The sequence below is a fragment of the Pelodiscus sinensis genome, chromosome 16 (genome assembly GCF_052426305.1).
Source record: "Pelodiscus sinensis isolate ZL-2025 chromosome 16, ASM5242630v1, whole genome shotgun sequence".
NCBI lineage: Eukaryota > Metazoa > Chordata > Testudines > Trionychidae > Pelodiscus > Pelodiscus sinensis.
In genome coordinates, this window is record NC_143067.1 from 39,066,437 (window position 1) to 39,081,309 (window position 14,873).

The 14,873-nt window shown below is 38.2% G+C and overlaps 2 protein-coding genes across 5 annotated transcripts in view; one reads left to right on the plus strand and one right to left on the minus strand.

Annotated features, from left to right (window-relative positions):
- Positions 1-14,873, plus strand: part of CTNNA1 (catenin alpha 1) — a 152,998-nt gene that overhangs the window by 78,703 nt on the left and 59,422 nt on the right. The window lies entirely within an intron of this gene.
- Positions 8,259-10,842, minus strand: LRRTM2 (leucine rich repeat transmembrane neuronal 2). Its single transcript, XM_006115778.5, has 2 exons — positions 10,313-10,842; positions 8,259-9,982 (listed from the first exon to the last, which is right to left on the minus strand). Exons 1-2 carry the CDS (start codon positions 10,314-10,316, stop codon positions 8,436-8,438), a joined length of 1,551 nt encoding a protein of 516 aa, XP_006115840.1. The 5' UTR covers positions 10,317-10,842; the 3' UTR covers positions 8,259-8,435.

Here is a 14,873-nt window from a genome sequence, read left to right on the forward strand (position 1 = left end):
TCTCGATGAATGGACTCTTACTAGCTGGCTTTTTTAGAAAACTAAGCTGTGTAAAATTAGAATAAAGCAATAGCACATGTCCTTTATGAACTAGTGAGTATGCTTATCCTAGTTTACAGGATGGAAAAGGGGAGGGGGAATAGGTTTTCTTTAGCTGTTGGTTTGAAAAAGAATTCTAAATACCTAATTAGTAAAATACATGTGAAGAAAAATGCCTGAAAAATTATCAAAGCACTGATTTAAAAAGTGACTTACAAAGAAGTTTTTCAGGGAAATTGTACATGTGCGTTTCTGTATGCTGCATAAAGAGGGCCTGAAAGTTTACTTTTTTTATTATTATTAATTAGGAATGTCCGCTTGTTTGGCTGACTGGCTCTTAATATGTGAATTGTTAGGTCTCAAACATCTTGCATGAAGGGTCAGTTTTTTCCAAAATGTTAGTTAATAAATGATGTTACAGAGTGAACTGAGTAAAACACTTTGTTTGCAGTGTTGTAGCTATGTTTGTGCCAGAACATGAGATGCACAAGGTAGTTGAGGTCATAGCTTGGTCTCTTTGTTCAGAAAAAGAGCAGCTCTGTGGAGCCTGAAAGCTTCTTTCATCAACAGAAGTTGGTTCAGTAAAAGATATTACTTCATCTGACTCTTCTCTGCAAAACTCTCTGGTATTAATTGTTCAACTCCCTTCCTTCTCCCTCCTCCCCCTGTAATATCACTTCAGAAGTTCTCATCTCATTTCTGTTCACATGGAAAGCTCTAGCCCTGTCTGGTACAATAAGGCAGGAGAAAGTTTCAGTTTTTGGCTTTTATACATGAGAATATAGAAGATGCCAGTAGTAGTTATTTGTAACCTCCTCTTCCTTACACACAATATTGAGGGTTCCTTTTAATTGTAGAAGTATGTGCTGAATGCCTCAAGTAGCCAGACTGTTGAGAGAGTTATTTTTATGCTGAATTAATCCAAAATTTGTGTGGTCATCATTTGGCCCTTTTTCCACGTAGCAAAACATGACTCTTAGCATCAGTGACACAGTGCATTCTGTCTGTGCATATTTTAATTGATGTAAAAGCTTGGGGTAGGAAACTTTAATGATAAAGATTTGTGTTGAATGTACCTACATCCTGATTACAGGGGTATTTCAACATGTTATCAGACTTGCTGCAATTTTCAAATTGCAGTTCCCTTTTTAGGAGTTAGTGAAGAATTTCTGGCCAGAGGTTTGGTGTTCTGCAGTATTCTTGTAAATCTCTTAAATAGCATTAATAATATTGTGCATAAAGTTCCATATTTGTGTTATCACATGCTAGAGGATTTAAATGAAAAAATTCTGAATATTCCATTTATGTTTCTGTACTGATTTAGATTAAATGTCATGCAGTTTTTTGAAGGATGAAAGGAATTTAGGGGCTTGTTAGAACCAGTTTTAGTAAACATCTTGATATTCTGCATTTTTTTTAAAGTAAATTTATTCATTATTTTGCACATACAAATTTTTCCTTAAGGGAATGTTCTACTGAAGTAAGTGTAGCTATAGTTAAACTATGTAGATCATTGTTTGCAAGGTAAAGTAAACTTTTAAGTTCACTTGATTTTTAGTTATTAACATTTCTTCAAGTACTTAATACCCTCTAACTCTGAATCTCTTTAAATGATGGAAGAAGAGCATCTTTGTCAATTTCATAATTACTGTTTGAGGGAACCACTACAAGTAAGCTATACAAAACAGAACTGGATAACTTATGAGAATGATAATGGAGCGTGGAACTTTTTTTGAGGTCAGCAGTTCATGCCTAGTTCTGCTTGGTGGCAATTCACAATTTAGACCAAACCATGAACACATACTATCTTTAAATGATTTGTGGTGTTTGTCCTTATTTAGTTCACAGGAAGTCCTGTCTGAATTAACCACCACTTCAGTTGGCACCATTGCTTATTGGTTGTGGCAGTAGAGATTCTAAGGACTGAACAAGAATAGGGAGGGAACTAGTCTCACAACTTTGTAGATCACTATTCCAAGGTCATGATCGAGGAATACTCTGATGCGTGGGAGGTATTGTTGTATATTAAATAGATGAGTACAAAGGGTTGAGTCTCCAGAGCCATTAATCTGTCATCTTGCATGAGCAGTAACTCATATTCCCTCTGCAAGAAACTTTCTAGACTCAATAAAGAAACATTGAACTCTTCGTGCAGATGGAAACTCAGACTTGTTCAGTCCATAAAGTGTAATTGAAAGCCCCATAATTTGTGTACAGTAAACAGACTGACCAAACCTTCAAAGAACACTGACTAGAAACCTCAAAGGTGAAGTGGTGTGACTCTTAAGAGCACAGTTCGTATGACAACTAATTTTATATTCCCATAAATATGGACACCCCTTGATATTTTTTGAAAAGGCAGGAAAAAAGAGGCAAATTCAGTTTTACAGTATACACATTTTTTTAATAACAATCTTTCTATACACTGCACTTCATTTTATTCCATTATGTATTTTTACCTCCACCAGAAAATGGCTCTTAATCATGACTTGAATACAATGCATTTAGGATTTTACTTTTTAATCTCTGGTCTGTTACTTGAAAAAGTTCACTAACGTTTAAAAACCGTTTTTTTTACCATCATAAAAGCTTAGTTGAAAATGTAGCAGATGGTGCCTTTTATATACTTACATAACAGGTTTGAAAGCTTGTTGTTTGTGAACTTTGTGGACTATAGATATAGTTGGTGGTACTAATAAATCTCACTGGATTTTATTTTCTGAAGGAGAGACGACTCCTCCCCTCTCTGGACTTTCACTATTGTGTGGAAATCACTTCTGTAGATGAAATCTAGTTTTCTGAATATATTACATTTAATAAACAGATGAGTGTGTAACTACTCAAACTACAATATTCAACTTTCATTTAATTGAAGTAGTACAAAAAATAACTTAGGCACACTAGGAAACAGTTGTTAGTGCAGATTTTTGTCTTAAAAAGCAAGCTGATATTTTGCTCTCAATGTGGACACACGCATTTGGATTTGCACATAAACAAGTTTCAGTAGATGAAAATTAGTTAAGTCCCCCAATGCTTGTGGATCCAGTAGCCTGGAATCTGATAACAATATTAACCTCCTGTTGCTTGAGCACTATCAAGTAGTACAGAAACACTTGACTCACTCCACACCTTATCAGGCAGTTATTCAAAGTTAAAAATAAATGGGGGTGGGACAGGGAGGAATCCATTGTTGCAGTGGAAGTACTGGAGAAGGGAGAGCTTGTTCTTTTCTTATTTCTGATCCACTCAAGTACTATGACTTAAAATGGATATAGTTGTTGGGTTCAAATATCACAGACTGAGGTGTAAGGGAGAGGAGCAATGAGAAAATTGGGGTTGAGAATGGAGCAGAGGCTGAGTAGGCTTGGGAGAATGCTCTGGAAGAAGGCAAGACATTCTTAAACTATCTACACAAATGGTAATTGAGTGTAAAAGTGCACAGTGCCTAGAATTCTGACTAAACTTGATAGGAGCTATGATTGCATGCAGTACATTAGTATGTAGACCAAACAACCAAAAGATGGAGCATAGATTGTCTTGCTACTGGAACACAAATTAAACCAAGCTGTTTTGGCTTGTGCTCAGGAAGAAACTCCAATGAAGTGTTTTGCCAATGAAAGAAAATGATTATGATGCTGGAGCCACAGAGTTAAGAATGGAAAACAATTTTAACAAATTGCTTGGAATTTCTCCTGTTGAGTTCTTGCATAGGACTACTTACTGCTCATTAGGGGAATAAGATTAAATCTTCATTGCCAGCATTTGACATTAATCTAGATTGTGACACACGTTACATTGGGTGGAATATTTGCTCCTGGGGTCCAATGGTCAGTCGCTATATATTGGGTGTTGAGTCTCAATTTCAAGGGTTAAATAGTACTTGGGGGTGGCAGTTATGTTCTGAGACAGTTGGGAGATCAACCTTGTACTTTCACAGTTTACATTGCATTAGATTGATCGTGTGTGGTGCTTTACTGCTTTATCATCTCTGGGCAAAGCTGAGCCTAGAGTACTGGTTTAAAAAAGCATGTTTTGTCTGAAAGCTGGTTTCTAATGGTCTGGCAGAGTGCTGAAATCCTAGAGGCAAAGGACCTGGGTGGTTACTAATGGCTGGGGGCAAACATTTGTTCTGTTGGATATTGTTGGAGAGCAATCAAGGGAAATGGGTTTAGACATAGCCCTGCTTGTCAGGTAGGCTGGAAGCCTGCTAACCTTCCATAATCCTGATGGTAAACTGTTAAAAATGGCTGCTAATAAGGGCTCTTGTGTGGAATAGCAAAAGCAGCATAGCCACATCAGCATGACTGACATCGTGCCACTCCACTGTTTCCCTTTTCATGCTGGAGTGAAGTATTTCAGTCACTTTTGGAACACATTCCCACAGGAGGCACACACTGGATAAAGAGAAGGTATGTTAGGAGCTGGGTATAGCAGAAAAAAATCCTGGACTTCCTGGGTGAGGGTATCGCGCACAACTTTGATTACCCATCATTGCTGGAATGTTCATAAGAACGGCCAGACTGGGTCAGAACAAAGGTCCATCTAGCCCAGTATCCTGTCTGCCGACAGTGGCCAATACCAGATGCCCCAGAGGGAGGGATCACAACAGGTAATCATCATGTGATCCCTCCTCTGTCTCCCACCTCAGAGAAACAGAGGCGAGGGACACCATTCCTACCCATCCTAACTAATAGCCATTGATGGACCTAACCTCCATGAATCTATCTAGCTCTTTTTTTAACCCTGTTGAAGTTCTAGCCTTCACTGCATCCTCTGGCAAGGAGTTCCACCGGTTGAGTGTGCGCTGAGTGAAGAAAAACTTCCTTTTATTTTAAATCTGCCTATTAATTTCATTTGGTGACCCCTATTGTGGGAACAAGTAAATAACTTTTCCTTAGTCACTTTTTCCATGCTAGTCATGATTTTCTAGATCTCTATCATCTCTGTCTCCCTCCCACCCCCTTAGTCTCCTCTTTTCCAAGCTGAAAAGTCCCAGTCTCTTTAATCTCTCCTCATATGGGACCCGTTCCAAACCCCTAATTTTTGTTGCCTTTTTCTGAACCTTTTCCAATGCCAATATATCTTTTTTTGAGATGAGGCGACCACATCTGTAGGCAGTATTCAAGATGTGGGCATACCATGGTTTTATATAAAGGCAATAAGATATTTTCTGTCTTATTCTCTGTCCCTTTTTAAATGATTCCTAACATTCTATTTGCTTTTCTGACTGCCGCTGCACACTGGGTGGATGTTTTCAGATAACTAGCCACAGTGACTCCAAGATCTCCTTCTTGAGAGCGGTAACAGCTAAGTTATGTATGTATAGTTGGGATTATGTTTTCCAATGTGCATTATTTTGCATTTATCAACATTAAAATTCATCTGCCATTTTGTTGCCCAATCACTTAGTTTGCTGAGATTTTTTTGAAGCTCTTCACAGTCTGCTTTGGTCTTAACTATCTTGCACAGTTTGGTATAATCTGCAAATTTTGCCACTTCCCTGTTTACCCCTTTCTCTAGATCATTTATAAATAAGTTGAATAGGATGGGTCCCAGGACAGACACTTGGGGGACCCCACTAGTTATCTCTCTCCACTCGGAAAACTTCCCATTTATTCCTACGCTTTGTTTCCTGTCTTAACTCCTTCTCAGTCCATGAAAAGACCTTTCCTCTTATCCCAAGACCACTTACTTTACTTAAGAGCCTTTGGTGAGGGACCATGTCTAAGGCTTTTTGGAAATCTCAGTATACTGCATCCACTGTATCCCCCTTGTCCACATATGTATTTGATCCTCTCAAAGAATTCTAGCAGATTTGTAAGGTCTGATTTCCCCTTACAGAAACCATGTTGACTTCCCCCAACAAATTATATTCATCCACGTGTCTGACCATTTTATTCTTTACTATAGTTTCAACTAATTTGCCTGGTACTGACGTTAGACTTACTGGTCTGTAATTGCCAGGATCACCTCTAGAGCCCTTTTTAAATATCGGGGTCAGACTAGCTATCTTCCAGTCATTAGATCAGCAATTTTAATTCCTAAACACATTTGTTTGCACCTAAGGCTGTACATCACAGGTTCAAGGGGCTTGATCCTGCCCTTTAATATCCCAAAATTTACACCACTATAGCTGATACATTGTGCTTGCACAGATAGCACAGATTTTTAACCAGATAAAAGTGATGCCTGCCAACATACTGGAGGGCAAGACTGAAGCTTAGACGTAGAGTGAGCCATAAACACTTAATATATTTGTGTAAGGTGAAATAAATCCTTAATCATAAGCATTTGAATATACCTGGTGCCAGTAAATCTACGGTTTTTTTCCAACTGAGATGAGCTTCTTTCTTGGATTAAATCCCGCATGCAGTATCTCCTCCTCCTACTACCCACTTCCTCTCTATGCATACATGGTATTATATATGTGCCTCAAAGTAATAGTTAGGATGATGTAATGCAAGATAATCAGTCTGTATTCTGGTTCTAACAGAATATTGGTTGATTAAAAATATGGGAAACTAGTCTTTATTGAATGTTCTTTGCTTAACCGAATACATAATCCCAGAGAATAAGAAAATGTATATTTGTTTTTTTTGCTAATTTGGGACACTGCAGTTTCACATAATTTAAAGGTAATGGAAAGCATGTGGAAATATGAAAAGCAATTTAAAATATTTATGAAAAATATTATTTGAAGCCCCCTACTTATCCAAGACCTATTCCTTTTATCATAAAACACAATCTTGTATAATTATATTTACCAACTATTTGGGGTGCAATGTTGAATAAGAAGCTAACAGACTTATGCAGTGACTGTTGTAAAAGTTTTTAGCAGTTTGGTACAACACAGAATTTAATTACTGATTTATTCAAGGTATGTCCACACTGAGAAATTTTTTCTTCAGCTGCATGTGCTGCTAATTTTCTAACACTGCAGCATTTGACACAGAATACCTTTTTAAATGTGTATATCGAAATGCCCCTTTGGTTGAAGTTTATACTATTTGAGCAATATTCTTCAAAATATTAATTCTGTTTTTATTTGTGGTATCTGATACCACTGTGGCTGCATAGATCTCCAGGTATTTACATTTAATTTCATAATAGTGTTATAGCACATGCTACTTCTGCATAAAAGAAAATGAATTTCCAAGGTAACTTTTTTTATTTAAAAAACAATGAAAATAGCATATGACCTTAAATACCATTCCATTATCACTTAAAGTATAAAATGAAACATTTTTCAATAAACTGGTTTTTTTCAGATAATTACGATTTACCAAATGAACAATTAAAAATGTTTAACTACTTTGACTTTAAGACGAATGGGGGTTTCAAAAGAAAAGGGTATGTGAAAGCTCATTGCAGGGGCTCAGTCTGTCTCCAGAGAAACCAGTCTTGTTAGTGCATGAAAATAGCTTCTAGGCAAGATGAGAACTGCTGTGGGGAGGAGGAGAGGCTTCTTCCCTCCCTACTCCCCTTTTTTTACCCAAAAATTTGCTTTCCAGGGTATTGACACATAAGGTGAAGCTGCTGAAATACCCTTTATTCATAGTCCCAAGTAATTTGTCTCAATTATTCGAAAAGCTATGCCAATTATCAAGTCAAACCAGAGATCTAATAAGAGTTAAACACATGTAATACTTGAATTGATTGCATTGTATTGAGCCTTCCTCCACAAGCAGTTGAGTACTTTGTAAGCATTTGGAGAGTCACTTTGTATAAAACTGCTGTGTTGTAAATTTGCTGTGAGCTTTAGCAAAGATACATTTAGGCAAGTCAGTCTGTCAGTATGGAGGTAGGAAAACAGTATTTCAAATCACCACTCTCCAATACACTTGAAAAATCCCCTGTCCATTCTTCTCAGGTATTGACTGATAGTCTGACTCTGAAATGTACAATCACAGAAGGAAAATCCTCCTGCAAGTCTACCTCGAAAAGTGAACTGAGCCAACTGAAATGTTTGTGATCCTATAACTACAATGGAACAAATGTAATGCCTGTTCCCTCTGAGATCTCTATACATAGATCTAACTTTGCATCCAGACTATTTTCATTAGAAAAAGTAGACTATGGAGACTTAAGTATAAATGTTTACACATAGTTATATAATTACATAACAGGAAACATTATACGTATTTTTGAGGTGAATGTCATCTTAGACTGTCAAACATTAGGGGGTGCAAATTTAATGTAATCATTGCTTTAACACTGGAAATATGGTTTTATTAAAAAAAAACTTTAAATACTGCACGACTCCAAAAACAACTCTTCCATAAGTAGTTTGGAAAATTAGGCTTTGTCAACATTTGTAAAAATTAGAATTATATGTAGGTCCCCTACAGTTTTAAAATAGGTTACTTATCTGGTTTATTTTTGATGAATTGTAGATATTATACTTCACATTCTTTATATGGCAGCTGCTGACACTTGCACTGTCCATAGCCATTAATGATGATGAAAGGTCCTTCATGGGTGGGTTCGTATTCATTATATGGTCCTTGGTCTGTCATGTTAGACATATGTAGCCGTGTTTGGGATCGGAGTTGCCTGTGGTTTTGAATCATTGAACACTGCCTAATTCTTCTTAATGTGGGAGGGCAGCATTTTCTGGAGATGAACACTATAAAAATGATAAAAAAGAAAGAAAACAATAATGCCATTGTTCCTGTAATTACCCTTTGAGTGAAGATGGTATTGTTTGGTTCAGTGAAATGTTCTTCAGTAGTAACGACTATGCCTGCAGTAGTTGGAATTTCTTTGTCTCCCATGTGGAAATGTGATGAGCTTATTCTTTTTGTATACTCAGTAGTTGGAGAGCTGTAACTTGTAGGCATGGATGTAACAATAGTTGATAAATTCCAGCAAAGCTGAAAACCATAAACTGCATCTAGAATATCCTCTCCTTGGGTGTGGTCGGGGCTGTGGCACAGGATGGAGTGCTCCCACCGACCTTGAAAACCACTCAGCCATGTGGCTAAATCACATATCTTTGGACTGCATTCCCACAGATTGCCTGAGAGGCCCACTGTAGTTATGGATGTAAGTGAATTTAAGGTCTTGGAATCCAGGGTAGTTAGTTTGTTGTTATCCATTAGGAGTATTTTAAGGTTAGGCATAGTTTCAAAAACAGTCAAATCAATGGCTTTGATTTCATTTCCAGTCAAATCCAGCTTTTCTAAGGTGCCCCAGGTCCACTCCATCCCACACGTCAAGTTGCTAATTTTGTTCCACTGCAAGAAGAGCGTGTGCAGATTGCTTAGCCGTAGGAAATGAGCAAAATTAATCTTTGTCAGCTGGTTGTGCTCTAGGTGAAGCTCCCTCAATTTGATTAATCCCGCAAATCCATTGCGAGCCAAACTTCGCAAGCGATTTGTGCTCAAATCCAGAAACTCCAAACTACGACAGTCCCAGAAAAGGCGGACTGGGATAGTCCGCAGGGAGTTGGAACGCAAATGCAGGGTTTGTAATTTGCGAAGTCCATAAAACAACTCAGGATGCAGAGAGGATAATTGATTAAAAGAGAGGTCCAAATTTTGCAGGTTCAGTAGTTGGCTAAAAGTTGTGTTTGGCAAATAAAATATTTTGTTTGAACTTAGGACTAATTCCTTAAGTTTATACAGTCCTTGAAAAGAATCTTCTCTTACTGTTGCAATTTGATTATGGTCTAAGTGAAGCCAAGTAAGTTGACTGAAGCTTGCAAATTGATCCCTTTCAAGTTCAGAAATATAATTGTGCCTCAGTGACAAACCTAGAGAGCCCTTGTCAGTGGTGTTTGGCACTGAGTGAAACCCCTGAGAGTCACAGTAAAAGAGCAGGTTCTCACAGCGACATTTTGGTGGACAAGCCATGCCCAAGGCAGGCAGCATTTTTAAAACCATACTCATTGCATATAGTGCTGCCAGCATACGAGCCCCTAATGGCCACTTGAAATGTAAGCCTGCAGAATATAATTTAGGGAAACAACAAGATAGGATATTCTTATCAGATCATGTGCACGAACATTATGGTGAAAGATTTCACTGCAGATTACACTTTCATGCATCTCTAAAAAGCTAATTCTCAGTGTAAGAACTAACAAACTTAGTAAATACAGACTCCTTAGATACTGTCCTTGATACAAAGCTTTGTCTACATTATGAAAATTACAAGTGATAATGTGAGCATGCCTTTAAAAGGCTTCACTTCAGAAAATCTATTTCTGTACCTCTGTCTTTCTAAAGCATAGCTGTTTTCATCATAAAAGGTATATAAAAATGTGTAAACTTACCCATTCTTTTGAGTACATTGGAGGTTGCATTCAGTCGTAGTTTCAGACTCAACACAGTGAGTCTGTAAAAGGCTCTAATGTAAGACAGCCTTTGAATAATTTACTGTTTTCTAGTGTCCTTCGATAAGACTGAATCCACCATGCTCTCAAAATACTCCTTTTAAATTCAGTGGCTTGATTTCATGTGACAGGTCAGTAATTGTGGAATCAATGCTGAATATAAGTTGTTGGTTTTTTTTCCTTCGCCCGTGACTGCTCAGTGGCTTAATCGAAGCTCACGTTCTTTTTCCGCAGCTGTGGGTTCTTTTAGTCTTAACTTGTTGATGGCAGATGGGTGGCTTATTGCTGAGAGAAGCTCCTGTAGTAGCATGAGTGCATTTACTGAAAAGCTTTTCAGTGAAACGATACAAGAATGGATTTGCTTATGCACTGCGACCACACAGAACTGTATATAGGCTGACGTCACCTGGTGACGTTCCTTTTGTTTGGGTTTTCCAGAAGCTTTTCTGTTTTAAAGCATTATGGCACATACTGTGAACCTGTTAAACTTTTGCTAGAGGAAAAATCAACAGTAAGAACACTTCATCTCTACAATTCATGGAGTAAGAATGAGTTATAATCAGTTTTTTCTATAGTACGTTCTGCTTGCTGTATTCAGACAGCCTCAAGCAGTGTACAGCTAGAATTGTAAAGTGTCTTTTAAGGCTAGCTCTTGCTCATTTTGTATTTTCCTGCACATAAAAGAACTTTAATAGGGAATGAGCACATTCTGTTTGAGTAGTTGTAGAAGAATGTTGATTAGCAACTGATACAGCTAGGTGAAATGTGGCATTTTAGAGCTACATTCCTTCTTTGTCTTTAGAGTAAAGAAGGAAAAGGAGGACGCTGCTGGAATATGGAGAAGCGAAGATAAATCATAAGAATTTTCTTCGGAGAGGTGAATTACTTAATGACAAGAAATTTCTGAAAAAATAAAACTTTGTTTGCAAGTGAAGAAAAAGTGAAAGCTGTTTTCTCTTAGAATCAAATTATTTCCCCCACTTTCAGATCACGTTTTCGCAATTTAAGCAGAACTGCAGATTATTGTTCCTGGAGATTGTGGCGATAATACTATATGCACTGTACTTCAGCCTGGGGCTCAAATCAGGTTTGATGTCTAATGAGGAGTTTGATGGTTCACTTCAGTCACCAGTTAACTTCTGTTCACAGGAAAAAAATCTCACATTAGTTCTGCTGAGAATCCATGCCACAGAACATCCAGGCAAGAACAGTGATGTTGCATGTTTAGAATTAAAATTAATTGATACAACTGTCCTTGGGAAAGCTTGTAAAGCTGTTCATCTACACTGTTGATGCCCGGTCACTGTGTCTCAGGAACACACATTCAACCAGATTTAGAGGAAAGGTACTCTTGACATAAGGCAAACAAAAATGCCACTTATGGAAAATAAGTGTTAGGGATGTAAAAGGTTAACTGCTTACTGCTGGCCCAGCCTAGTTGGAGCAGCCACCCTTCTCTCTCCCGCCCCCAACCCCCCCCCCCCCGCACTTGTTAACCTGTTAACTTTTTACACTGGATTTTACATCCCTACCAATACTGCAAGATAAATGGGCTGATGAATTTTCATGGTTATTTTTGTACGTCCGCTTTAGTCTTCATCTTTAATAAACCCAGATAATCTTGTTTATCTAACTTGTGTTTTCTTGAGAATGCTGTCTCCCTTCAATTCCTTTATGCTGTGACTTGGAGCTATAATGCGATGAGGTGCTTTTCAAACTGTTACAATAGTATATTCATTTTGAGCCCTGCATAATGACATGGAAATATCTTAATGCATGGACTACAGAAAAGGGGCCCCTGTAATGATGATGGAAGATGGATTAAAGGGAATTTTTGCATCTTCCATATCAGTATGAAATTAAAATACAAGATTTGAAAACAAAAATGTCCTTCCACATTTTACAGTTGGCGTTAACTGTTTTCCAAAGTGTTTGTATTTAAACAAAGCTTTGTATATTCTTTTCCTAACTCTTATAACTTCCCCGCAGGATCAAAGAGAATAATTTTATAACTTGATAATGGTGACTGACTGTTCTGCCCTAAACAGAGTAACAACTTCACTGAGGCATCAAGTAGAAGTTTGGCTGTGAGAGAGAGCCATATGAACACTGTAATTGACGATAATTAAGAAAATTAAAGTGTGCTGGTTAAGTGTGTTAAATTACACTGTCTAAATATTTCCGTGTTTGCTCTATTCTGAAGGCATTACTTGCAAACAAATCATACAAGCTTATTACAAATGGAATTAACTTTTTTTTTTAGTATCTTGATTAACAAATATACTGAACAATACCCAGCATAAGCACTGAATTGCCTCTTCCTTTAAGGAACCACTATGGAAGTACTCCTGAAGTTATACATTGACATAGCAATTAGTTAAAGTTCTTTTTTTTGAAAGATTTTTACTTCTAATCTTCATAATTCATGCTGACCTTACTATAACTCAATTTGCAAGAGTATGTAGCTCCATACACAGATTTTCTACTCTGAATAACTCTTTCAAAGAATACAGAGGTAGCCATGTTAGTCTGATCTTGCTAAAACAAAAGAAAAAACTACCTAGCGCTTTAAAGACTAACAAGATGGTTAGTCTTTAAAGTGCTACATAATTTTTCCTTTTGGTCTCTCAAATAAGTTACCACCTATTCAAAATGCAGATTTTTTTCAGGTCAGTTGTATTGCTTCTGCCACAAGTATCTTGTTGCTGCTGACACCAAATAACACAGATGTGAATCTCTCAATCCTAGTGAGGAGGTAAATTAATGCCTGAGGGGGTTACTATTTAAGCGCAATAAAGCTGTTTTCTTTCTCCTTGTGGAGCATGTTGCCCTCCTGCTTGTAGTGGTTTATATTTGGCACATTGCGGGTTTGCTTTCTGTTTTCAGAAATCCTTGGAGTCTTAGGTATATTCTTAGCAGAACTAGTTTATTTTCACATACACCAGTCATGGAACAGACGTGGTTACAAACAACATGCAGAAAGTCCCCTTTTTCAGGCATCATAGTCCACATCTGGGGGTGGGGGGAGGCAGCACTGTGCCTACATAATTGATTCCAGTAGAAGCTCCTGTTGCTTGCAAAGCCAACAATACAGCAGCACTTCTGAGTATGAAAACTTGCATGTATGTTTAGAAACAAATCTTTTGCGGCAAAGACTGAAAGGGTTTGTATCTGGGAAGGGGAAAAACAGCATTTCTGTCCTATTAACACTATTAATAACAGTCTTTACTTTGCGCTCTATCAATGCTCCCTCTAATCTTTTCCTTCTGTTTGCGGAATAAACTTTGTGCACCAAGGCATGTGCGACTATGCAGAAGTATCAGTAGCTGTGAGCACTTTGGTAATCAGCTGGGCAGCATTTGAATCTCTTGAGTGGCACAGGTGCTTACAGGGAACACTGCCCTACACCTTGTCCCCCTCACTCCTGAAGAACTGAATGCTTGATAAAGAAAGCCACCAGAAAAGCTCATAGACTTTAAGGTCAGAAGGGACCATCAGGATCTTCTAGTCTGTTGCTTCATTGTATAGGATGTCAGGACTTCATCTACCTTCTGTAATAGATCCTTAGCTTCCGGCTGAATTACTGAAGTCCTTGTTAGAGGTTTTCCCTGTACTCTTTCCCTTGGTTCTTGTGTCTGACAGAAAGCAGAAGTCTGAAGTGCAGATGATGTGATGTTTACTGGGCAAGCATGTACATCATAACTGATGGCACAGAACCTTGCTTCCCAGTGTCCCATCCATCCCCTTCCTTTACAGGCCTAATGATACCTGAAATGCACACCCTTGCTCCCCCACCCTTACGGTTGATGGTCATGGTTGTGTTTTTGGGGAGGGAGGGTTATGAGTCTGGGGTCTTTGTCTCGCCTCTTTTTTTGTATCCCATGGGAGTGGTGACGAATTGGATTACGCTATGGTCCGGGACAGGCATTTCTTTGGCCTTAGTGTTTCTTGTACTTCCCCTTCCCAACTGGTTGCTTGACTTTGCCTTGAGACAGCAGTTGAAGAGGCTTCCAGTGTGCACTCCTATTATATCTCCAGCATGCCCAGTAATGCTCTGATCATTCTTATCTGTTCCTAATATACCAGCAAGCCCATCTGGCTATGCAGAAAAAACACAGCGTCTTGATTCTTTGTTCGCACATATTAGGAAAGGGTGTAAGAGTATCCCAAAGTCAACCCCAAAATTCTGCACCATGCTAACAAACTGGTATATATATGAACACTAAAAAAAAAAATCATGATTTAAAGTCTTTAAGTTAGAGACTTCACCATTTATTCCAGTTTAAACCCACACGTGATCCATGCCCATGTTGCAGAGGAAGGTGAGAAAACCCAGGTTCTCAATTTGACCCAGGAGAAAATTCCTTCTCAACTCCAAATGTGGCAGTCAGACTCTGAGCACGTTATAGGTGAGAGCCACCACCCAGGCACCTGGGAAAGAATGATCTATAGCCATGGTGTTCAACATGCTAGCCACATGTGGCTGTTTGGCCAGTTGTGC